Consider the following 26,007-nt stretch of genomic DNA (forward strand, 5'->3'; position numbering starts at 1 on the left):
CACGGTACGTCACGGCGCGTCCGCCAGCTGAGCGCTCGCCCGGAAGTGATGCGGTGGAGGCAGAGCCGCTGGGCGCCGCGGAGGTGAGTGAATTGGACCGGAGCTCTTCCCGTCCGCCCGGGCTGCGGGGGAGCGCCGGGGGCGGCGCGGGGCTCGGCCCGACTCGGCACGGCCCGGGAGACGCCGCGGGCGGCGTGGTTCGTCCGTGCCCGCCGCGGCCGGTTGTGCTCGGGGGCCCCGCGCCGCCGCCCCCTCACGGCAGGGCCCCCCCGAGGCGCAGCCCCGGCCCCGGGACAGCCCGCCGGGAGCGGCCGCGCGGGCGCTGCCCCGGTGCCGCGGGCGGGGCGGTCCCGGCGGGCGCTGCTCCGGGCGGTGCCGGTGGGTCCGGTGCCCCGGGCCGTGCCCACCCGCGCTCATCGCCGTGCCCCGAGCGGCGCTGCCGCCTCGCCCCGGGCTTGGGGTCTCCGGGGTTTTTCCGTTCCGGTGGGCGCTGTCTGCGGGCTCGCAGAAGGTCCCTGCGATGGTCGGTGCGGGCGGCCCCGCAGCCCCCGGGCCGGGCAGAGCCGCTGCTTTGTTCGGGTGCGCTCCTGCCCAGCCTTCTCACGTGCCACGCCAGAACGTGAATGTTCGACGTGTTTTCAGGAGAAAGACAGAGAAATAAACTGCAAAGCCATTTATTTCCTAGGTAGTTCTCGCCATCTGAACGTGCCCCCTTTGCACAGCCACTTCTTTTTCCTGCTTCAGCTCTCCCACCCTCCCCTGAGCGTGTTTACCCTTCCTGTGCAAGCTGCAATCTGCATTAATCACTCTCTGGGGCTGTGGTGGTACTAATAAGCTACTCATAACAACTTAAATTATAACTTGCATAATCAGTGTTTTGAGCAAATACTGGTTGGAAGAATATGCCTGTCCTATCAGTGCTGTGGTTGCTGGAAAGAATCATTGATTATCTTTTAAATAGTTAGCACTGCTGATATGCTGCCCTTCAAAATGTTACATTGATAACTGAGCAGGCTGATGCCAAGTGTCAGAACACAGCATTGATCCAGAGCTGGTAACTTTTTTTGAATGACAGTGTCTGTCACATAATTTAAAGGGGTAATGAGTTAAGTGCTCTGAAAAGAAGGGGGGCATAGCTGTACAAATGAAAAGCACAGAGCTGCCCTACCTTTTTGGAAATTACAGGCCTCACTGGCATGGTCTCTTATTTTTGAGAGAACAGTTGACCAAAACACGTTATCTAAACAAATTCTTTAATGTTTAGAAACCTCTTTCTTAAACAGTTTATGTGTAGCTGCAGTACTAGTGCTTTATTTGGGCTACAGCAATAGGAGGAGAGAGTGTCTGAGTACTTGTTTCCCTTGCCTGCATCTGAGCACTGCTGCACGTTTCCCTGGTGAAAGATAATCCTCAGAACAGGAAACACAGTCCCTTAGTTAAGACTGCATGTGAAAGTAAAGAGATCTCACCCCCCGTGTTCTTGTCAGTTCTGCAGTCTGTCCTCAAAGTCTCCCCCACACAGGTGTGTTGTGGTGGTTGTGGAAAACATTCCCTTTTACATGACAGGCAGCTCACAGTCTAAAGCAAAGCTGTTGTGCACATCAGCAGAAAAAGGAGAGCTTGTGATCTGTGTTGAATTAGTTCAGATTAGCAAAGTGCAACTGGCTTTACAAACTTACTGCGAATACCGACTCTTGTAATGATTTTTAAAACTGATTATTTCCTAATAGCAAGTTGTATGTAGGCATGAATACTGTAATTCTTAAAAAAAAAGTAACACAACTAATAACAGGGGAATTGCAGCTTTGGTACTACTTGGCTGCTTTCTCTGTGAGACTGACAGCCTCCAGTATGAGCTGCAATCAGCTCATATAATCAGGATCTTCAAGGTGCCTTTTCTGCCCAGATTCTTGCTTTATTTTGAGGTTGAATGTTGTGTTCATAGCAATTTCTCAGTGATTTGTGTCAGCAGTTCTTATAATTTGTTGATCTTGGAAATTTGTTAATAATTACATCTTGCTTCCATTTAGTATGAATTGTGTTGAAAAAAGACAATCAGATGAAGGAGTGGCTTTGAGAGAAAACTAAGAACAGCTCTTTTGGAAGACCCTTATTGAAATTAATTGAAGAAGTATATATTGAGCAAGAAGGGCTGCCAGACAGTTTAACAGACTTCTAAAATGTGTTCTGAGAAATTTGTGTGTGGATAAGGAAGAGGCTTGGTTCTGCTGCTTGCTTTGGTTCAGTTTAAGGAACAGGAAGAAATCCTCAGGGTTGGCTGTGTGTATGGGGGCAGTGGGGTGCAAAGTGGATGGAAAGGGGATGGAAGAAGAGGGAACAGACTTGGCTTCTACACTTGCATTTCCTTGTGGCACAAAGGAATGCACAGAGAGTTTGGATACAGAGATGCACGGCTGCGGGTCGGGAGGAGTGAGAGTGCCCCAGCATTGCTCAGATCTGTCCCACACTGAAGCACTTGATTTTCTTTACTGGTGCCAGGGAAATGTTGATAAATTTAATTTAGAGCCTTGGAGCACTATAAAGTCCATCATGATGGGGTTTTGGCAGTTTGTAAGAACTTGCAAATTGCAGAAACAATGTTATTGTTCCATTAGGCACTTGGGTCTGTACGTGAATGTAACAGGAAAACTCTGCTCTGAGTAAGAAGACACTATAAAAATAGAATCATGGGCTATTAGAAAAACAGTCCATTCTTTCATCCTCAAAACTGCAGAAGGATTTGAATATTGGTAGCCAGAATTCTTGGAAGGCTGAGAGAACAATCTGTAAACACTCGAGGGACTTGGTAGTCACAGGAAGATAAGGGGGAACCCCCTTAACAGTTTCATCAGAATTCCCTGCCTGGGCTCCTTCTCTTTGGCTGCTTTTCCCTAGGGGTCTGCATCTTATCTCACTGGCTTCCTTTCCTCTATTTGCCTCTGACTAATGGGCTTTGTCTGCTGGTTACTGGAAGTCTAATAAGTTCTTTTGTCTCTTAACCCTTCCTCCTTTTTAAAAATACTAGATTAATGGCTGTAATGTTTTGCAGACTATCTGCATTGGTGACATGGATTAATTGTGTGCTTGACTCTTAAGTTACCCAGCAGTAATGACATAGTAACTTGACTTGAAACAATGGTAATTTCATGGCAAATGTTCAAGGCAAATCTTGCCTTCTGGTAAAGTGCCAACTGCAATTTACCCCCTGTAAACATGTGACACAAGTAAACTGGCTGTGCAGATTTTCTCAGTGTCTTCTGTACAGTAAGAGGTCTTTTGAAACAGTCAGAGATCTCTCTTGTCTCCTCCCCCCCTTTCTTTTGACTCTCCCTTGAGTCAGGTAATTACAGATCTGAGCTGAAACCTTCCCAGGGAGTGATCAGGAAAGCCAGGACTTGCAGACCTGCTCCATTGCTCACTGGCACCTTGGCTTCCCCCTTCTCTGGGAGGGTTTGTGGATGCTCTGGGCCCTTGGTGAGTGAACTGGAGAGCCCCAGGCAGGTGGGGCTGGCAGGGCCAAGGGGAGCTCTGATTGCCCCTGCACAAGTGCCAGTGCTCTTTGTGGTGGCAGGAGGAGGTTCTCCTTGTCACGTGTGGCTTTGGTGTGATAGTGTGGTGATGTTTTCATATTCTGATCTCAGTGCTGACCATAACAGAGCAAATAAAGAATCAAAGCCTCTTGCCTAAAAGATAGTCTGAGAACTGACCCATTTAGGTCTCCATTTTATCCATGTGTCTTGGAGGGCAGCTCTCTGGTCCAATGCATCTAAAGGAAGGAGAAAATCTGGATTTTAGTTAAAGGTTATTTCATTGCAATATTTTGCTACTAGAAGAATGACAGTTAGGGGACTACTTAGATGTAAGTATTAAAGAACTCTTTCACAGAAGTAGGAATACTGTAGAGAAACCAGCAAAAGCATGGGTGGTGAGACAGGATTCCAGTAAAGAGAGTAAGCTAGTGTAATCTTCTAGTGTCTCAGAAAGAATAGTTATAAATGCTGTTCTGTCTACAGCATCTGTTTTGTGAAAGACAAAACTTACTTTGCAAAATGTGAGAATGCTGTTCCTGACCTTCTGTCACAGTTTGTTATTCCCACAAAGTCAGGCTGCCAGAGACAGTATGACAGTCATAGTTGTTTGTTGTCTCACTTTTCCTGTTTAGTGAACAGAAGTGGGTTTTTTTTGAACCAAAAGGATTATGTGCTCCTGAAATACACCAGTCTTATTTTTGCATCCATGTAGTAGCAGAGAGTGACGGGTTTTAGTTTTTCCTTTGAATTTTTTTTTGTGTGATGCTTTTTCTCCTGCAACTTTGGAACTTGTAATACAATCAGTCTTATCCTTTTGTTTTAAAATTGAAAGGGAGGGAGAAAATCCTTAGCACCTATGATTATGGGAGGCACATGTAGCTTAGTAATAGACTCACAAATGCAAATGTCCTAGCTCATGGTTTTGGTCATGTGCTGACTGTTCAATATTTTCATTACCAATGAATCTGTACAGAAAGCCTTGAGTATTCTGGATCAGCATATAAATGGGTGGCTGGAGTGCCAAAGGTCTGATGTATTTATTCCAGCTTCCAGCAGTTGCCTGTGCTTGGAGTTAGTGATTATGTCTCATGAAGCACAGGATAGACACCTACACACCTGGTCTCTTGTGGGCACAGGATGTCAAGAGAAATCAAGAATATGTGAAAACTTATGAAAAAAAGGTGTGTGTTGGTTAAAGCTGCTACCAGATTTCTCAAGGAGAGGTGAGAGTTTTGTTACAACTGATGACCAAGTTTGAGTTCTCAAAGGAGCTCCTTTGAAGCTACTGATACAGTTAGCATCAAAATACTGCAGCATCCTTTGTACAGTGGGAAATGTTGGTGTTGTTCACTGAAATAGGGAAGTTGCAAATCAAATCAGGAGAGAGAATTAGGGCTTCTGCATGTGGCTGTGTGTATTTTCTGCTTTAGAAACTACAGTTTAAAAATCCAAGCATATGCTCTTAAGGCACTTTCATATGTCAGTGCTTTCACTTAGAACAATTTGTTGTACATAACTTAGATATGATTCCAGTATTTGTGTGGTCAGCTGGTGCTGAAGTTCCTACACAACTGTGTACAATGAGTGATTCTTTTGGCTGGCAGCCTGTAAACTGTGTTACACTCCCTGAGATGCCAGTGGGCCTTCTGTAAATTCCTTATGAGCATCTGCTGCCAGCAGGGATCTTATGAGGTGGTCTGGCTCTTGTCTTTAGACTTGTCCCTTCAGTGTTAGGTGCTCTGTGGGTCACTGTTCTCACAGCTGCTTTCTGCTGGAGAAGGGACTCTGACAGCCAGAGCTGCTGGAAGGGCTTCCTTTTTTGTGTGACTGCTGTCTTTTCTTCATTGTGAGAACAGCAAGAAATGTGAAGTTATTCACTTACTACAATTAGTTTAAAGCATATCCTATTATTACAGGAGTCACTTGATATATACCTGAATTACATTCAGCTGAATGTAATTGGTGAAGGCACCTCAGACACTTCAAGGTGAAATCTGATAGCTGAACTCAGTGTAGAAGAAAATCTGTGCACACTTAGCTCAGTTTAAAAGTAAATGTTTTTCTTTCCATAGCCAAGTAGATTGCAGACTGAGGTGGTTTTTCAAAGTTATTCTGGTTTGGCTGCAGAGAGTTGCAATTTTCTGGAGGCTAATTTGCAGAATAGATTGAGCCATGGTAAGGTAAATATTTGTAGCACAACTACTTTGAGATGCTTTCAGTGGGATACATCTCTGTCAAATACCCAGGGGCTGTGGTTTCTTTTGGTCCCATAATCTGCAGTTTTGCTGTAGAGATGTGAGCTGGTTGTGTCAGCACAGAGTAGCTCTTCCCCTGGCATGAGTTGCTTTAATTATTCATAATACATACTGAGGTGTTAAAGGTCTGTCATGCTGTGCGAAAGTTACAGGGTACCCTGGAAAAATACTGAAGGATTATTCTTTTACAACCCTTTGCACATGAAAAGGGAAGAAACACACAAACTCTCATTAGAAGATTATTTGCTTTTTTTGCACATGCTGGACCTTTTATGGCCTTTGACAAGGATCTTGAGGGAGAAGGGGAATATTGGTAGTTTTAAAATGGATGGAGATAAATTGCTTAGTGACTGAACTTTTGTTTTTTTGAAGGTGGTTGAATTATGTGCAGCGAAATAAATGAGTTTGTTCATGTCTAAGTATGTACGAGGTAGGGAATTGAATGGAATCTGATTTGGGTTCTGGTTTCAGCTTTACTTAAAACTGATGGCATGATCTTGAACAGCTCTGTTATTTGGCTGTCTTGATTTCCCCTCTGCCCATTGTCTTGCTCATAGCTTAAATAGACTTCTCAGAACAAGTACTGCTGCTGCTTGAATTAGTTCATTCATTTATTTACATTACAAAAGCACCTGAAGGCACCCTTCTAAAATTATATTCTGTTTAGCTAACTGGACTTGAGTTTGTTCTTTGAAAATACAATAATCCTAACAAATCATTCCACCCACCTAATAAAGAAAGATGAAGCACATAATAGGAAACAATTGAAAACTTTTTAATGGGGCCAAATGGAAAAACAATGAGAAGTAATCAGTAAGTAAGGTATTGTGTGGATAGAGAATGTAAAGGGAAGGGAGGAATTCAAGGATGATGCATTTGTGTCTGCTGAAAAAGCTACTTAAGGAATATATCTTCCGTAAGAAAAAGCAGTAAGGTGCTTAAGTCTTTCTGTGCCTCTCATTTTTCACATTATTATTTATTTTTCCTTAAGCTAGCCTTACACAATTGACTGCACACAGTGAACTACAGATCTGAAACTTCTGTTCCACTTTTTCTTGAGGCTACTTGTGGAGCTTTGAACATGAAATGTGGTGTCATGCTCTGTGAGTGCCTGCAGAGTCGGGTGCTCTTCAAGAGTGCAGGAAGCGGGTTTCTTCTGCCCAGTCTTGAATGGAAAAATCTCCTTTGATGAGTAAGCTCTGGACTTGGAGTGACAGCACACCAAGTAAAGGTTCAGGTGTTGTAAAGAGACTTTTGCCTGCATCCTGGTGACTGGGGGGCTTCCTCTAGGAGGAAATTTGGTGATAGCTCTGATTCTTGGCCCTGAGACCTGGCCCAGCATGAGGGACTGTAAATATGGTCAAGTTGTTTGTTTCTAATTCTTTTTTGGTTGGTTTTTGTTTTGTTTTTTTTTTTTTTTTTTTACCTGGCCTTCCCTTCCCTTCCAAGGTAGTTAAGCCTTTCCAGTATGACCTTTCTCAGAGAAGTCCACTTCTCATTTGAGAAAGTATCCAGCCTCCAACATAGCTGTTGCCTGGCTTGGTTTCCCCTAGGCGGCCATGCAGCCTTCTGCCAGGTGGCAGCCGGGACTCTGCATGGTGCCTTTTCAGGTGTCTGTACAACTAGCTTCTACTCTTTGCAGGCATGTTCTGTAGAGACAAATTTTACCCAGTTTGATCACATTTCTAAAGCTGTTTTGTTTCCAAAGCTCAGACTGAGGTTAATCAGAAATAGTTTTGTTATCTTGTTTTGGAACAGATTGGTAAAGTTCTCATGTATCTGCCCACAAAACCATTACTGTCTGCAATTCATTGAAAGGTTCTTCAACTGCAGGAAGCCTCACAAACTAATAATTCAATTTAACTAATTGCAGCAGGACTTTCCTGCTTTTAGACTTCCTCTTGAGTTACTTTGCATAAAAATATTTGTGGAGCAGATCAGCGTGACACAGGTGTTAGTGCAGATCTTGGTTGGGGATGTGGTGAGGTGTGTTCTGGGCTCCTGAGAGCCCATAATGTGCCATTGTGCTGCACTCAGAGGGCTTCTGCTGAGAAAGTGTCATTGCAGGTTCAGACTTGAAATAAGCAGTTTCTGTAACATGCTGGCTTTGACTGAAGTTTGGTTTGTGCTGTAACACTTGTGCTCCCAGTGCTTGGTGCTGTGGTGTAGAGCTCTGAACTGCACAGTGAAAGCTTCCACACAGAGCTGATCCTTTCAGTTTCTGCCTGCTGAAGAGGGAAACAATACCACTGATCCTTCACTGATTCCCACAGGGGAGCGAAGGAAGTTGCCTTTGGTGAGAAGGCTGCCTGCTCTTGCCTCTGGGAAAGCTGCTGGGGGTGTGGAGGGCCTGCACTGATCCTCCTGCCCAGTGCTCAGGAGAGCCAAGTCCCAGGGGTTAGACACAGGTGTGAAAAGAGCCAGGTGAGCAAAACAAAGGCCTCCATCATCCCAAGGGCCCACACTATTTACTCACTTACCTCCCCATGGGCTGCTGAGGGGTTGCTAATGAGCAGTGCAGGCTGTTGTGTGAGTTACTGTGCTGTGATACTGTGACTCCACAGCAGCACGGGGAGAGGGGTGTTGGTGACCACAGCCACACCTTGCAGCTCTGGCCCAGGGACTGAACCAAACCTGTGCCACCACCGTGCTGATGCTTCTCTCCCTGCTGCACTCACTGTACACGGTTCAGGATGAAGTCAGTGCATTGCTGGGCTATGACAGCCTTTAAATACAACCTTGAAGAGCTTGACCTTTTAACTGCTAACTTGTACTAACTTTTTGTTCCATAGCCCATGATTGTGTTGTCAAAGTTTACACATTCTACTACATTAAAAATTTTGAAAAGGTTAAATGGACAACTTGGAAGAATTTAAATATAAAGAAAGAGGAAGAATTGTAACTGGAGGTTCTAACATTAAAATTTCTGGCTCCAGTCAGTGTGCGTGTGTGTTTAGGTCAGCCAACATGGAAATTACTTCAAACAACCTGAAAAGGTTTGGCTTTTGCTGGGTAAGGCTGATCTCCATCAGATTCAGCTTCTTTTGAACTTGAAATAAGTGTTTGCTTCCAGTACGTGCAGTAAGTCAACTGGAAATGTAGATTTGGTGGATCATGTGGTCATAGATCTCTTCCAAAGAAATGCAGATATGTTTGAAAAGTAGTTCATTGCAAAAAGTTGCCATGACAATGATTTTTCAAAATGTGAACTGTAAAATGTTTAAACAGGTTCCTGGGGAATGAGGTTGCACAGCACCCTGTGTTCCTGCCTGGTGATTTATGAAAGGAATTATTTCGATGCAGGAGGCCAAAAGAAATTAACATAGATGTGCCAGATGCTACATTTTCTTAAATTCTTGAAATTCATGGGATGCTGTGGTCAAATAGGAAGAAATTCAAGCTGGTACTTCTGCCCTGAGAGAGGCAGACACTCCTCTGCTCCCCTGCATGTTGAGCTGCCTGGTGGCTGTGCACCCACTGGAGTGTCTGCTAAAAGAGCTGTGAAGCCATGGAGGAGGGAAAAAGGGTGGTTGCTTGTGTGGAAGATGAGGTTTGGGAGCAGAGTATATAAACCCAGTGTGAAGTAGACTTTTTGGTCTCCATCTCAACAGTAAATGCCTAAAAATGATTCAGTGGATGTTTTTGCTCTGTGTGTGTATATGAGTGAAAGTACCACTCCAGAGTTTCCAGGCATTTTTGAAATGTTTGAGGCTTTTAAGCTCTATCAACAGCTTTGGTCTGACTAGGTTTTATGTGTCAGTCAAATTTTCCTAATCCACATATAGGATTCAGGTTTGGGGAAAACTCACATGGAGATTGGCATGTGTGACAAGATGTTGTTTCATGGTTGTCTTTCTATATTCACCCCCCTCTTTCTGCTGAAGGAAGCTCTGAACAAGCTAATGTTTCTACTTGTTTCCTAAGAAGTAAATCTCCTGTAAAAGGTAAGTATGCAGCAAGGCAGCTTTTGATCACCTGTCTGCTCCCTAGATGTACTAAGAGCTGTAAAAACGAGATGTTTTAGTGTTTATGTTAGTATGGTAGAGCAGGGGAGCTTTGCCAGAGATTTCTTGTTTGTTGTGTTTTTCTACTAGATCAGATACAGAGGTGTTGATTAGGGGCTGCAGCTGCAGCTCTTGCTGCTCAAACCAGACATACCTTTGTCTGTCCTCTTCAGAGGCTCCTCCTTATACAGCAGAGCTGTGAATTTAAGAGGAGTGAAGTGGAGCCAGCTCGACTGAACATGGGAAAACAAACATGGAAAAGAATGTGCTAGAGAATGAAAAAAGAGAATTACTCTCCAGACCCAAATTATGCTTTGCTAGGTAGCAGCTGTCTGGCATTCACAGATTAAACAGTGCTCAGCTAACATGTAGTGACAGTGATAGCATGTCCTCTGCTTTGCTTTGAGTGCATGAAATGAGGAATTAACTCTCCCATGCTGAAAGCCATGAAAGTATCCGGAAGTGTGTATTTACTGCAAACAAACATTTGAATTTGTCTGTTGTTTTCAGTACCTGTTCTATGGTTTATATGATAATGCAGAGTTATGGTGTTAATGCTACTTTGTAAGTCAAAAAAGTGAAGTAGTATTTCATAAAATGACTCTTTGAACAAATGGAGTTTGGCTCTGAAGGGTTTTATTACATACACAGTTGGTTCTCAGTGATTTGGTGCATTTCATGGTTTTCATAGCCTCTTCTAAAGGTAAAGATTTGTGTGGTCTTTTGTCTTCCAGCATTCTATGTGGAACCCAGGGAGCCTGAAGGAAGCTGTGAAGCTAGTGGAATGATTCCCTGTGTAGCTGAAACTATGTAAGTATTAGGTGTTTGCTTACAAGATCACTTGTCCCGCGCAATTGTTAGAGCAGCGATTGCTTCTGCTTCAGCAGTGGCAGTGATCCTCTCCTGCCTCCCCAATGGGAAGCTCTGTATCTGTTCAGGGCTGCAAACAGGGCATCCATGATACTGTTCCCTACTCTCAGCTGTTTTTAAAGTCATGTGTCCCTAGCCATTAAAAGGTAGATAATGCATAGTGGAGTTCTGTAAAATTCTTAGACTATGCTCAAGTGTTTGTGAAAAGCTGAGGCTGGGTTGAGGCTTAGTTAAGCTCTAGTTATGTTGTCTTTGCCTTAGCTGGTGAAATGCTACTTGGAAAGGGATTTAATGGTTGGCTGAGCTGTTTCCCCTTTTGTTATGAGATTTCCTAAATTTGTCTTTGAGGTCTTCTTGAGTGTATGGAAAGCTTTTTCCTCTACTCTCTTGACACTTTCTGTGTTTTGAAACTCATTATAAATACCTTCTGATGCAACACTTTATTAAACAGCAGAACGCTTGTTTTGCTTGTTATTCTCTGGATATATCCAGTAATTTCTATTACTACAATAACATCAGTCATTATAGAAAAATACTGGGTTACTTAAATATCTCCTTTGCATCTTCTCTCCTCCTGCCAGCTGCCCCCCCACTTCATTACTGCTGTTTTCAATTGTGCCACGGTGTGCTTGTATGATTGAGAGTTATTACTGAGTCACTTTGTTTTGCTCCCTTCAAATTTTGGGTTATGTGTGATCTGGTCACTTGAAAATGGAGGAAAAACTTTGCAAATTCCTTACAGGACTTAGAAAAAAGTCCCACACAAAACCCCCACCGAATCAAAAAGACCTCCAAGCATTAGCCAAGGCCTTTGTAATCTTGTCTAGGTTTTCATTTAATGTGTGGGGCCATATGGCTCTGCACAGCCTTTGTTCTTAGAGGGTGACTTGGCTTTAGCTGGCTGTGTTCACCAGCACTCATCTTCCTGTGTTCCCAGCTGCTGACTCCTTTCTGGAAAGGTGCAGAGAAGGTCATTGTGGATCTCTGCTTTGAAAGAGGAGGATGGCCTCATGGGCATCTTGGTGATTCATATGTACTGGAGATTATTGCTCAATACTTTTCTGAGTAATAGACTTCTTTGGGAGCACTGCATCCTGTAGCACTGAGCACATTCCAACCTTAGCCCTGAATCTTGATCCTTTTTAGTAGAATAGCAAAAGCAGTGGTCACTGCTGCCTTTTATGTCTTGCTTTTATGCTGTACAAGCCTCTTAGTAATTTTGCTCTTGGGAACTGATCCTTTTGGGAATTGATGCTTTGCCACCAATCCAGTCTAACCTTTGGGTACACAATAATACTTATAGTTCCTGATCCAGCTGGGAAATCTCTCTGCAGGTCCTTGTGCTGTGTGGCAGTCACTTTGCTCTGCAGCTGAACACACAGCTCTGTTCACCTTCCTGAGGCTGCTCTCTCCCACTCCTTGAGCTCTGCCTTCCCTGCAGCTCCTGATGCTGCAATCAGATCCTCTCTCCAGCCTTCCATAACAAAAGGGCCGGCTTCTCCCACTTGTTTCTGTCTCCTTCCAAGGCTCTTGTTCCTTTCATGCCTTGAAACCTGAGTCACGTAGGAAGCGGAGGTGACTCGTTAGTGAAGTGGATCCAGCTCACGAAGGCAATTTACAAAGGGTAACTGATGGAGTGCCAAAAGATTTTTCTCTTACAAAACCAGATACATGCACAAGCTGCCAGCGGATGCAGTCTGGATTATTTTTTTTCCAAGCTGGTTTTGCTATTTTTGGGGTAGAATGCTTCTAAGTATCTGGCACATGGCATCGAGTTTCTTGTAGAAGAAAAGTGAGGAATTGCAGCAACTGTACATCAGGATCTTCTAGTGTTTGTTCATAAGGAGTAGGATGGTGCTCTGAAAACTTCCTTGGTGGGGAGGAGGAAGGAAGAACTCTATTACTGCAGGGAAGAGCAGTGCTAGAGTGCTCATGCAGTGGCTGTTCAGGAGCAGCATTCAGCTCTTTGTAAGGCAAGTAGGAGTACAGAAAATGTGTTTGTTGGAGGGGTACGATGTGAGGGAGGTGGATAACTTGCCCTCTGGGGGGTAATGCTACTGGGATTGTTTCTTTTTGGAAACTGCCAGTGAGACACCTCCTTACGTACAGGTGTCTAATAATGCTGGCAGATCTTCCCTCTGTGAATTGTAGTGCTCTTTTTGTGACAGCAAATGACTTTAAAACCCATAAGTTTCATCACATTGGTGATGTCACTTTGGAAACATGAAGATTAGATTGTTATCATCAATAATACAAGCTGTTGCTTAGGAAGCATGACAGCATGAGTCACTTTTATTAGGAAAATTATGGACACAGGATGTCAGTCTTGCAAACTGCCTTTAAAAAATTTTTTAAATTGGGATTCCTCAAGTGAATTGGATTAATCTGTCAATTACAATGTGTGTGATTTGACTACTTTAGAGGAAAGTACTGTTCACTAATAGGCAGCTGTTCCTTAACCTTTCCCCACAGGGAAAAGCTCTTCCAAATCACCAATAGCTAGTAACTGCTGTTACATCTTTGAGCAGAAAGTTTTCTGTACTACCTAAACTCTGCTTTAAACTCTGATGCTAGTTGGTACTTGGTATTTTTTATTCTGTTTTTTTAGCTGCATACTTCTCTCTAAAGAAGAATTTGTCCAGTGTGGTGCTAGGTGCCTCTGAGAAACTGATGGAAGAACAAGAATTTGTGTAGATTGAGCATTTGAATTCAGATGAATTTAAAGATGGAGGGGGGAAAGCTGGTATGTGGGAGTTAATCACAAAGCAGTTTTTGCACTGCCTACTAATATCCTGTTTGTTTTGGTGTAATGAAATAATGACTGGTGTAGACTGGAGAGGACGATGTTGCTCAGGCACCTGGCAGCACAGAAATCAGTGCCAGGCTGTGCTTCACAACTCACAGAGCTGTCAAGTACTAAGGACCAGTGAAATTGTCTTGTGGATTATTTATATTGACATGCATATTTTTATACATCCTTTCAAATACAAATTAATGCAAATTTCTTGAATACATTAAATCAGACTTTGCTTGCCTATGAAAATGATGTAAAGTTAATCTTTAAAGCAGTGTGATAAAAGAATATATAATACCTTTGTTCCTTTGGCTGCTTAAAAAATAGGTATTTACTAGTTTTGTGTGTGAGTTATGTGCTTAAGAAAAGGGACTTGGGAGGACAAGGGAAGCCAGGTAGTCAAAACCAGCATCTTGGCTGCTGCAGTTCCACTGGCAAAATTTTTTGCTCATGAAACTGCACACGTGCTGTTTTGTCAAAACAGGTATGATGGCTGAGAGATTTATTTTTGTAATCCTAATATCTGAGAATTCATCTATACTTGTTGCTGCTGTTGGTTTACAGCTTTAAAGAGGACTTCAGTTTCAGTAAAGCTTTGCCCAAGAAAGAATATGGTTAAACTGACATGACATCTATTATATTTCTTAATTTTTCAATTTTTATCTCTCCTCTTTCTTTTTCTAATTCTGAACTGGAAGCTGTACACAAAGTCACAGCAAACCCAATTTTTATGTTTGAAGCTTTTGCCTAACTGACAGCAGAGGTGAAATGCAAATTAGTGGGTAAAGGAGGACTGTGATAAGCAATTGCTTTCTTGGAGCTGACATTTCTGAGAAACAGACTGTCCTTGGTGTGGCTGCTTGCTGATAGGGCAGTGTCAGTGTTAGCTTGGTTTTAACAGGGAAAACTGGGGAACCCTTTTCTCTGGGCAAAGTATCTTTTCCAAATACACAGGGCTTTGTGATTTATAAAGAGTATGATGAAATCATTTTGGCATTTTAATTTTTGTTTAAAAAAAACTCCTCTGAACTGGAATTACTACTTCTTATCTGCATGTGTGTCTGTCTGAAGAAGTTTCATTAAGAAGGCCCCCTCCCCTGTCTGTCTCTTTACCTGAAGGGAGGAGCCCACTTGAAACAATGAACAATTTCTGAATCCCCTCTTGCATAAGAAGTGTTGCCTCCTTTCTGCAGACACACTCTGTGTATGTTTTAAGTACAAAACCTAGATTCCAAACTCTGTTTAAAAACAAACACACAACTTTCACTCTCTCTCCTCCTCCCCAAAACCAGCCAACAGCCAGCCCCCTCCTCCCCCCACCCTGAGAAGTCTCTTTTGCTGATTTGCTGGAGGTACAGTCTAGATCCAATGCTTAGGTCTCTGCCAGGTTGTCCCATCAGTGTCCCTGTCCTCCCTTCCCTGCTTTGTTTCAGTGTTTTATATTCTAGATATAAAATGTGGGTATACTTTTAAAAACCATTTCTTTTAAAGTATTTCTGGGTTAGAGTAGTCTGTTGTGATGAAGCCTGTACATGAATCAACCTCTTTGTAACCTATGCTGCAGTAAGAATTTTAGGAATTTCCTTTATTAGGACCCGTTAGGATAGTGTAGCCACTGAGTGAGCTGCATTGATTTCTAGGTAAAACAGCCTGAAATTGCCTGAAATTTATGGCATATTCCAGCCTTGTGTACACTGCTCCTTTTCAGTATGCAAAGCTTAAATATCCTGAAGTTGGTTGCTTAATGGCAAGTGTTATCCCACATTTAGTACTTCAACTATTCTTTACAGAGAGGCAGCAGTTTGACTGTGAAACTGTTTTTCAGGTTAGCTGAGTGCTGCTGATGGCATGGTGAGATGTGTTGAAGAGCAGCTGCGAGGGTGTCCAAGGGCAGGGGGACCGTGCTAGGAGCTGGGCTTGCACCATCATGGGCCAGTGTGTCACCAAGTGCAAGAACCCTTCTTCTACCCTTGGCAGCAAAAATGGGGAGAGAGAATCTGGCAGCAAATCCCACAGCAAGAGAAGTGCAGTCCACAAAGACGACCACGGCTCAGCTTGCGGGAAGGCTTCAGGAGACATTCTTGTGAATGGGACAAAGAAAACAGATGCTGCTGTAGAGTCCAGTCAGCCTCCAACGTTTTCTGGAGATACAAAGAAGGACTCTGTTTGCAGTGCAGAGGAATCTTCTCTTCAGAGGATTGGGGAGTTATTTAGGAGGTATAAGGACGAGCGGGAAGATGCCATACTGGAAGAAGGAATGGAACGATTTTGCAATGACCTCTGTGTTGATCCCACTGAATTTAAAGTACTAGTTTTGGCTTGGAAATTCCAGGCTGCTACCATGTGCAAATTTACAAGGTTAGTTCTTGTAGAACTTGTAATTATTTTCATATGTTAAAGTATATCCTGTCAGCAGTATGTTGGAGAGACAGCCTCATTAGCTTCACTTACTTATTTCTTCTAATACTTGCATTTTGATCAAATTAATTCCTACCACTACAGAAGGTAAGCTTTGTATTGTCTTTTTTTCCCCTTCCCCTCACACTGGATTTTAGAAAATGTGGTTTTGGCCATTATACTACTAGTGATGAACAGTGTAGTGAGATTCTGTAGACATTAATTTATTCTTGATTTACCAAAAGCAATTTATTGTATCCAGCATTATCTTGGTGGTGAGATTGGACACTGAAATTAATTTTTCCTTTAAAGTAATGTGAGATTCTTTAGTAATTGCTACTAACTCTGTTAAAAGTCTGTGGAAGAATGACAGAATTGTTCCTGTCCAAGCAGTGTAACACTTAATGTCTTTTTCCAAGAGTAATCTTGTTAAAGCATAGAGAGGGAAGGAAATGTGAGGCTTTTGACACTTGCAGCTGTTTCATACTAGCTGACAAATGATTGCTGTTTGAAGTGCTGTGTGCCCTTCTGGACAAGGGGCTCAGTCAGCAGGCTGACAGCATGTGTGATGCTACAGGAAACAATGGAATACCTAAAACTCCTCCCACTAAGCAAAAGGCAAACCCAAACTGCAGCAGAGTTCCCCAGCTTGATTAGCAATGTCCAGGTAAGAGCAAGGGAAGAGTGTCTACAGGGATTGGCAGGGAGAGAAGGAACTTTTTATTTTGCCCTATGTAGATTGATTTGAGTAATGCTGCTTATTTTTACTGAGCTTATTACTTTGGTGTTCAGAGCCTTGACCCAAGCCTCTGCTGTGCACTGGACAGCATCTTCAGAGTCTTTGTGGCTGAGGGTGTGTGTCAAAGGGATGAGTTACTCTGGAATGCAAATGTGGATTTACTGGAGGCTGATGACACAGGTATTTGCTAAGATGGTAAAGGAATTGTAAGTAGTGTCTGTGATTCTGCACAGCTACCATGAGTGTTATTAACATGGTTTAATTTCCTTGGAGAGGACAAATCTAGTTGTGAGAGGTTATATGTGTTGAAGGGCACGTTCCATGGTACAGGTGCTGATGGATTTTCGCATCAAGGAAAGCATCGTGGTCTGTTCTGAGTGCTGCTCCATCTCCTCTTCCCTCCAGCCTGTCCTGTGTCAGCCTGCTGGCTCTCCTGGCTGGTTGTTACACATGGTTGTTACACCTGCTCACAAGCATCAGAGAAACCGGAGCTAAACGTCTCCCACTCGGTGCTTCAAGCAGTGTTCATACATTGTGCTGTAACCCCTGGGATGCTGTGCTCCCTTCCATGCTCTCAGCAGATGCCTTGCTGACTGACACCAGTGGCTCCCCTTTGGTTTTGCAGGCTGAAAGAGCAACCAAAAACTACAGCAAAAGTAGAAGTGAACTGCTCTGTCCCTTGCAAACAGCTCACCCAGAGCATGGGCATTTAGACATCAGCAGTATTGAATCAAGTTGGGGTAAATGTGTTAGTTTCAAACATTTAGAATTTCTCCTGTGGCAAATTGGATTCACTTTTTAATGTGAAAGGCATTCCAGGATGTGGAAGTGTCCAGAAAAGCCAGAGAGCAGAATCTTTCAAATGTTAACAGGGATCCAGCAGACCTGGAGGCTGTTTGTGGTTCCCCAGGCCTTAAGGAATGCCTTGGAACTGTCTGTCTTTCCAGTGGCCCCTGTTGCCAAAATCTGTGTGCCACTGGGACTGAGGGTACAACACCTTGTCTTGTCCAGGTGTTCCTCTTAGATTTGGTGTAGCTGGATGGAGACAGGACGTGTTCGTGAGGTCGGTGGGAAGGGCTCACTCTAATTTCTCTTCTCTTGCTTAACAGGAAGGAGTTTTTTGAAGGCTGCAAAGCAATAAATGCAGACAGCATTGATGGCATTTGTGCAAGGTTCCCCAGCCTCCTAAACGAAGCCAAGCAGGAGGATAAATTCAAGGATCTCTATCGTTTCACCTTCCAGTTTGGCCTGGACTCTGAAGAAGGACAGAGGTCGCTACATCGGGAAATAGCCATTGCCCTTTGGAAATTAGTCTTCACCCAAAACAAGCCCCCTATTTTGGACCAGTGGTTACACTTCCTAATCAAGAACCCCTCAGGAATCAAGGGAATCTCCCGGGACACGTGGAACATGTTTCTAAATTTTACTCAGGTGATTGGACCGGACCTTAGCAACTACAGCGAGGACGAGGCCTGGCCGAGTCTCTTTGACACGTTTGTGGAGTGGGAAATGGAGCGGAGGAAAAAGGAGGAGGAAACCAAAAGTGTTCTGTCCTCGGACACAGAGGGGCCGTGTGCGGACGGACAGACCTAGCGGCGGCCAAGCAGCAGTGACAAAAGCAACTCCTTGCCCTTCACGAAATGTAAACTCTGGATGTTTCTGGAAATTACCGAGGCTCCAGATTTTTCTACTTTACACCTTTTTCTGCCTTGTCTTTGAAAGGGCTCTAAAATGCTGTATCATGTTTTAGGCACTTTCTTAATTTTGGTTATTCCTTTTACTCTTGCCCTGAAATATTTGACCCTGGCTACAAGTTAAGCATTTTTTTTATTTTATTTTATTTTTAAGACTTCAGATTAGTATAAGTAAGTCTGATACTTCTTGCACAATGTAGATCTTTTTAGTTAGGTTAAATTAACATTGCTAAATTATACAGTGCCAGATTAAGTTTTTTCATACTACATCTGTCAGGGCAGGTCTGTACTGTGTGTAGTGCTGTTTACATTGTTGAAATTTTAGGCTGTAATAATTTTAAGGTTTTATACCAAGATGAACAGCAGTGTTAACTATAAATGCATTAATCCTGGGTAATAAGGCTCTAAAAACCAACATAAGCAACAGCTTTTTGTAATATGGCTAATTCCCATTTTGAGCTAACTCCTAGTGAATGAGTCCAGATCATTCCTTTTTTTGGACTTTCAAACTAAATGTTGGGATTGTTTTATAAAATTACTGTACCTGTCAGTCAACTGAGTGGTAGATGACGATTTATATCTAAATCTCTTTACACATTCACATAATAAAAGAGCAGTACTACCTCAGTTTTATTGAAAGTGGACTTGTTGATGGACTTCCATTTTCTCTGGAAGTTGTATTTTTGTGGTTACATGAGAATATTTTTACTTGACTAAAAGAACCAAAGGTTCTGCTTCTTAAGTTTGCTAAACATTGAGAGAAGCAACACACAAATCCTAAGTCTTCAAGGAAAACTGTGGTATAATTCTGCTTTAATTTGTTTGATTTATACCTAAAGTATTACCTTACTTGTCTGGCAAGCACAGTACTTCTATGTAAGGAACTATCTTTTGCATTAATATTGACAAACCAATTTTTTAAAGCATATGTTTAATTGCTAAATTGCAGTTAATACTCCACACTTTCTGGAGCAACAATATCGGCATCTGATGACAAAGTGAATTCTTAATGTGTTCTTAATGACAGCAGTGTAGATGAGTCATTTTTAGACTGATTTGATAATATTTGGATAGGAGTCAATTTATTATTTTACAATGCCTGTATTGGGACTATTTGCCTGTTGAAATTGTTGTGACTTAAAGGGAGTTTTATTAACACTGGTTGAAACTTTTTTGGTTATTGAGGCTACCTTTTTTAATTTTAGTATGTCAACTTTTTTACACCTTTTGGTAAAAGGTTTGATTGCCAAGGCTTTCTGTATAGCCACGTGCTGGCTTACTGAATTTGATACACTTCTGTTACACACCTTTTATTTTCAGAGCTGCATTACAGGTTCATAAACCAACTTCAGCTGAAAAAACAAAACAAAACAAAAAAAAAAAGCCTAGACAGTCATCCATAGCATCTAATGGCTTTTGTGATATAAGGGTTTTAAAACTAAAGGGAAACAGGTTGTAAGTGGTGAGCTTGTCACAGGTCCAGGGTGTCGTGCTTTGCACATCTGTTGTGCCCCACAGGAGTTAGCAGAGAGAGGAGTAGGATCCACCCAGATTCTGGGTCTGGCTTTGCTGGTATGCAGCCCTGCAATGGCTTGGCTTGGAGGTCATAAATCACTAACAAAGTGTGGGTAATGCAAACTGTTTAAGAACAAACCCACAAGCCACAGATAGCATCTCTTTCATCTAATAAAAGGAGAGTTTGGTCCATGCTGCTCTTGCTGGGAGACAAGCTGTGGAAAACAAATGTGGTTGTTTTAGGTGCAGCTGAATCTGTCCCTTTGCAGGAGAGCCCTGAAGTTGTTTTATGGGTAAATACACCCAAAGCTTTGTCCTTGCTTCTCTAACTTTCTGTGGCACAAAAGTGTTTGGCAGCAAAACCTTATTCTGATTTGGTGAGCAAAGCAGTCCAAAATACTCGTGCTGGAATCGTTGAATTTATGGTGAGACTTTTGCTGGTGCTGTTATTTTTAAAAGACTAAAATAAATTCCCCAACAGAGGCTACTTTGTTAGGAAAAGTTCCAAATGGAGACTGATTTGATAGTAAATTAAGACTGTATTTGTAAGTTTGAGACTCTTCATTCATTCAGCTATTAAATGCTTTGTTCGTCACTTTTTTTTTTTTCCCCTTAAAGGAAATTTAAAATGTCCAGAGTGTGAAGAGTAACTACTGAAATGGGTAGTATTCAAAAGAGTAACTATTCAAATTCAGATGGCAGCTTCTGATTTACACCCTAGCATGCAGCAGCCCCAAAGGCTGAGGGATAGAGCTCTTTAAGGAAGGTGTTTATCTTGTGGTTGGAATGTGGACAGCAGTGAGGAAATCAATCCGTAGCGCATCAGGCTCAGCCGTTTTAAGGTATCCGAGGTAACACAGCTGCTTTTTAAAGGCAGAGGTGAACACACAGGAAGGGAAAATCTGGTTTCCTGTTGGGGAAAGGACATGCCATTACCCAGGATTTCAGTGTGGGGGACAGCCCTGCTCCTGTTCTGCTGCTTCCAGCCCGGCAGGAGCAGCTCCACCCACTGGGCAGGGTACTTGCAAAAATAGCCAAATGATCTATCTAGGGAAGTATCACTTATCTTTAGCCTAATTTTAGTCCTTTAATTACCATTTACAGAATGCAAACCAGACCTGTGTCAGTTTTAAACTCCTGAAGGTGCAGCTCTTGGGCAGTGCTGGCAGTGAGTGGGGCTGTCAGACCTTCTCTTGGATTGCCTGGTGATTTTGGGATCCCAAACGAGACTGCCCGGATTCTGTAATGCTGGGGTGAGGGAATGGGGTTTGTGTGTGTCTCTGAGAAGTCTTTAATAATGTTGGAGCCTCTGAAAATATGCTTGTTTAATGGTTAAACTGTGAATATCTGTGGAACAGGCCAAATACATTCACTCTTCATTTTATATAATTTAATTCTTCATTGTGTAGGGCACAGGACTGTAAGTGAGAGTGATGCTGATGAAATCCTTGAAACCATTGCAACTGTTTAATTTTTTTAAAAATTAGATTATGCATTAGGAAACTTTATGCATGTAGTGAATCTGCTGCAACTTGGGATAAATAACTATAGATAACAATATAGATAGTTGGAGTAATATACTGGAAAACTGGTCTGATATCCACAATCTGTGGCATTTTACTGCCTTCTCTTATATGCAAAGAAATACAACTCCTGTAAACTTTAGCCCCTAGTAATAAAACACTGACCACCTACACCATATTATAGCTTGCAACACCTGTAAAATTTGGCTTCCAGATCAACTGGAGGCTTGATTGTGCTAATTTTCACTTGTGTGGGTGCATTTCTGAGGTCAAAAACTTTCTATTGATTCAAATAACGATTTGAAAGATCCTGGCCATAAAACATGACTGAGGCAATGAGTTGGAATTGAACACCAAATTGTGAGTTTATTTGCTGCTGGTGCTATTCTGCATGGAGAATTACAGCTTTTTAGTACTGTGCAATCCTAGTGAAAGGACCACAGGAGAATGCTCACAGGTCTGGCACAGACACAGCTGGGACTGAGAGCTGCTCCCGCAGGCTGGCCCAGCTGGATCAGCTCTGAGCCAGGACAGGTCTCAGCCAGGCCCAGTTCAGAGCATGGAATGAGCTCAGGCTGCTCTGCTGGGGCTGAGTGGCTCAGGTTGGTGCAGAGGGTGCAGCCCCTGCTCCTGTGGCAGTGCTGGGGCAGCAGCAGCTCTGCTGGGTGAGTTTATTTCACTCTGTGTGTCCATCAGAGCCTGAGGAACCCATGGATCCAGGACTAGCCTGTCACCCATGGTTCCCAGGCCTGTGCACTGACCAGGACCTTAGACTTTTTGTGACACTGTCAGCATGAGCCTTGTTTCTAAAAAAAAGCCCAACAAAATTCAAGAAACACCATGTAGTTAATAGCCACCTCAGTTGTGGTACAGTTTGTTGGCTGAGGTTACATCATTCCCATTCTTTGGTAAATAATAGTCATTGTGAGTTTCTGGGTCTTGCAGCCTTGCGTTCTGCAGTGTGATGCTTTTCTAGAAGGTCCTCAGTAAATTGGGCACCCAGTTCTTCCCTTGAGCCCACTCTGCTCAAAGTATGTACATGTGAATTTAGCCTTTCATATTAAAAAGGAAGATGCTTAACCTGAAACTCAAAATTCTTCAGGGTAGTGCTTCAATATGGAGAAAAACATATTTTTTCAAATAAGTATCAAAGCAAAGTGTCTGCTTAAATTTTGTTGTGTGCAAACAAACCCACCAGTGTTAACATTTTCTCTCTGGTCTATTGAAGATCGAACCTTTGGTTTTATAGTGTGAACTGAAGTGAAATTCATGAGATTGTAAGACAGAAAGAAGGCTGTAACTCCTTCACCATGAAGTACGTAGGTATCTCTACCTCTTGTTCTTAGACTTGAATAGTTTAAGGCTACCATCCTTTCGTCCCGGGATTTTATGCCTGGATGAGTAATCTATTTTTTTTAATTGACTCAAGTTAAGTATTATCTATTTGCCCTAGTTTTTGGTATCCTGTGTTTAACCTGTATGCAAAGGACCCTTTGGAAGGGGGCTGGGTCAAGCTGCAAACCAGAGTTGGTCCTCCCGGGTGCTACTTTTGGAGTGCAATAGAGCAGCTGAGCAGAGCTCCGTGGCTGTGGCTCAGGGGTTCTGTCACCACACGTCCTCTTCCCTGGTCAGGCTGCCTGTACTGACAGTGAATTGAAGATGGAGCAGCTGCTCCCCGAAGAGGGAGCCATCAGCCTTTTCATTTGCCCTTGAAAAGCTTTAGGAACCCACTTGATGCAGTGCCATGAGTGTATTTTTATTTTAATCAAAAATACTGTGTTTTGTTCCATGTTGGACTGGACTTGTAACCACCCAGCAAAGATGGGAGCTGCAAAAGTGCAAAGGCTACGTGCATCCTTTTTGTCCCTGAGGTCAGAATCCTGCTCAGGATAAAACCCTTGTGCTTGAGTAAAGCTGGAGTGTTCTCAAGAGAACTGGAGATGCCAGAGTGGCTTTGGTGCTCAGCTGTGTTCATTAATGCATTGGGGGGTGTTCTCCTCCGTGCCACACATCTGTGCCCTTCCTTTCCTCCCCCAAAGCAAACTGCAGCACAGTTTCTCCCACAGCAAATCCCCCACAGTGCGATGCTGTGGCAGCTGCTGCTGCAGGATCCCTCCAGTGTGAGGGCAGCTTTTGGGGTGTGACCTCTTGCACTATCAGGAGGGGCATCTATTTCAAGAGAAGGGGAATGTGTGAGACAGCAGGTAAAAAGAGCATGTGTGTTCTTGTCCTAACAGCTTGCCTTAAATCACTGACATTGCAGCGGTTCCTTGCTACTATTGCAATCCTCGGTCTTTGAAAATCCAACAGGTTCTGTAGGTAATACTGTTTTTTGTTTAATTTTTAATAAGTTTCTATCTTTGCATAATTGCACTCTTCAGATAAGCCCTTTTTGGATAACGTGTCATTTCACACACAGGAAAAAAAAATCCATCTCCAGTGTTTGTGCTGTAAAGTGTTTCTTTTTATGCCCTGTAAATTATATCTGGACTAAAGGTTGCCTACTGTTGAAGCAGTGTGTTTACTTGAATGTTGCCATTGTATGCAGTTACAGCTGCTGACTCTTGCTCTTCTCTGGGCCTGTGAGAGTGGAGATTGTGTGGCCAGAGCTGGCAAACCTGCACAGAGGATCAGTGGAGCTGAAGGCTGGCTGCTGCTCCCACGAGTGTTACACGTTAGAGGACTTCACAGATCAGTGCTCCATATTTAGAAGTTGTGACTTCTTTAGTCATGCTAAACAAAGTTATTTGAAAATACACTTGTGTAAGTTTGAAATAGTCTTTTGAAAGGAGATGGGCTGGCAGGAGGGTTGGAGGGCCTCGTGCTGTAAGTTGTTGAGTAACTCAAGTTCCAGGAGCCGTGGATGGCACTGGCAGGGCTCTGTCCTGAGCCAGCACTGCTGGGCTTTGCACTGCCTGGTCTTGAGGGCATGAAGCAACACAAGGCCTTGATGGGCTCTGTGGAGAAGGGTCAGCCTGGGAGCACTGGTTGGTGCAGCCTTGTTCTCTCTTGTGGATCTTGAGGCCCCAGTTCAGCCTCAAGTCGCTCTCTGTGGAAGAAATGTGTTTTGGTAGTGTTTGCTCCCAGAGAGGTAACTCAGTGTGACTGGGGGAGGACTGGGAGCAGGCTTTGTGTGGCTGTGTCTGTGAGCACAGCTCCCTGCTGGGCCTCTGGGCTCCTCAGCAATCCAGCCAGGGTGGGCAGGGTCACATCTGCTGTCCTCTGTGCCTGGGGGTGTTTTGCTTATTCAGACTTACCCAGGAGATAACCCTGTATGAGCCAGTTTTGTCACTCTGGGAAATGATGAATGTGTTGCATGTCACAGCAGCCCCGTGGTTCCTCTTTGGGACAGCAGTATCAGAAGTGCTGTGTAAATGTAGTGCTTGAAAACAGCTGGAATAAATTCTGTTTCATGTAGGATCTTTATTTCAAGGGGATGCAGCCAAATTTGAAACCTGATCTAGAGGAAAATTGGGAGAATTCCAGGGCAATGCATCTACTGAATCCCAATCTACTGAATTGGTTTGTAGTTTTACAGTTACCTTTCTTACATCAAATTTTCTCACCATTGGTGTCTGGAACAGAATGGAAACAGCATCTTATGGAATGTGCAATCTAAAGCACAATGCAAATTGGGTGTGATAAGAAGGTTGTCTTTACTTGATAGCAATCCTGAGTGCAATGTTTTTGTTGTGTCCCTTTTGGAAGAAGAGCATTAAATACAGTCTGAGGTTTTTCTTACAAGCAAAGCATTGGTTTGTCCATTACTGACTTCTTGTGAAATTTGTGCCAGATGTATATTAAATATTTTGGTGCTTTTTCTAATCCAAGCTGCCATTCATTTACCTGTGAGATTATTGTACTTCTGTATATTTAAATGACCAACCCCTTAAAGAAAAAAAAAAAAAAAAAAAAATCCTTTAGTCACAATGTATCCTGACTACTGTAGCCTGTAAATGTTCCAAAGCTTCTGGGTTTCCTGTATTCCAGTAAGGTCTGAGGGGAGGGGAACAGCTACAGAAATCTCACCCAGTGGGAAGGGAACTCGCACGCTGTTCTGTGCGTTACTGAACGAACGAGTAACATTTGTGGTGTTTACATAACGACACATTGGTGTTCACTTTTTTGTGCTCAAGCTTTGTACAAAATGTCTTATTTAAAGCTGAAGTCCTTTTTACATTTTTCAATTAAAAAGGGACAAATTACTTATTTTTTCATGCCTATGAATAGGACTCTTGCTAGTTTTATTTATCATGTCAGTTTCTCCAGCAGGATCCTGGATGCTCACTAAGTCCTGGCAGAGAGGTGACCACAAAATTTTTAAGTGTGTGGAAGGAAAACTGGCTGTTTTTTTTAACTTTGCAGTGCAAGTGTCTGCAACAAGGAGATGTTGGATGTGAACAGCTTGAACAGGAGTGAATCCTTAGAGAGGGATGAGTGCTGGGATCAGTTTGCCCTTCACCCCCTGCCCTGAGCTGCCTGAGCTCTGGTCTCTGCTGGACTGGCTCCCTTTCACATTCTGTAGTAGCACTGATGTTATTGCTTATGCCACCCTGCAATAGCTGCAGCCAAAGGAATGCCAGGCTCACCTGAAGTGGCCAAAGTACCTTAGTGTGAGAAAAAATTGGCTGCATTCATCTTGCTGAATAACAGATTTAATTTTCAGGTGGCTTTAAATTTAATCAT

At 43.1% G+C, this 26,007-nt stretch overlaps 1 protein-coding gene across 1 annotated transcript; it reads left to right on the forward strand.

Annotated features, from left to right (window-relative positions):
* The first annotated feature begins 14 nt into the window (after positions 1–14).
* DCUN1D3 (defective in cullin neddylation 1 domain containing 3) lies at positions 15–25,146 on the forward strand. The gene is made up of 4 exons (XM_030958190.1): positions 15–83; positions 10,524–10,599; positions 15,279–15,811; positions 17,699–25,146. The coding sequence occupies exons 3-4, from the start codon at positions 15,381–15,383 to the stop codon at positions 18,180–18,182; spliced, it is 915 nt and encodes a 304-aa protein (XP_030814050.1). The 5' UTR covers positions 15–83; positions 10,524–10,599; positions 15,279–15,380; the 3' UTR covers positions 18,183–25,146.
* Positions 25,147–26,007: the final 861 nt, after the last annotated feature.

This window comes from Camarhynchus parvulus, chromosome 14, assembly GCF_901933205.1.
Source record: "Camarhynchus parvulus chromosome 14, STF_HiC, whole genome shotgun sequence".
Lineage (NCBI taxonomy): Eukaryota > Metazoa > Chordata > Aves > Passeriformes > Thraupidae > Camarhynchus > Camarhynchus parvulus.

Coding starts and splice junctions, on each gene's coding strand:
- DCUN1D3 (XM_030958190.1), top strand. CDS start 15,381: ATGGGCCAGTGTGTCACCAAGTGCAAGAACCCTTCTTCTACCCTTGGC. Junction 15,812..17,698: donor ACCATGTGCAAATTTACAAG/GTTAGTTCTTGT, acceptor CTTGCTTAACAG/GAAGGAGTTTTTTGAAGGCT.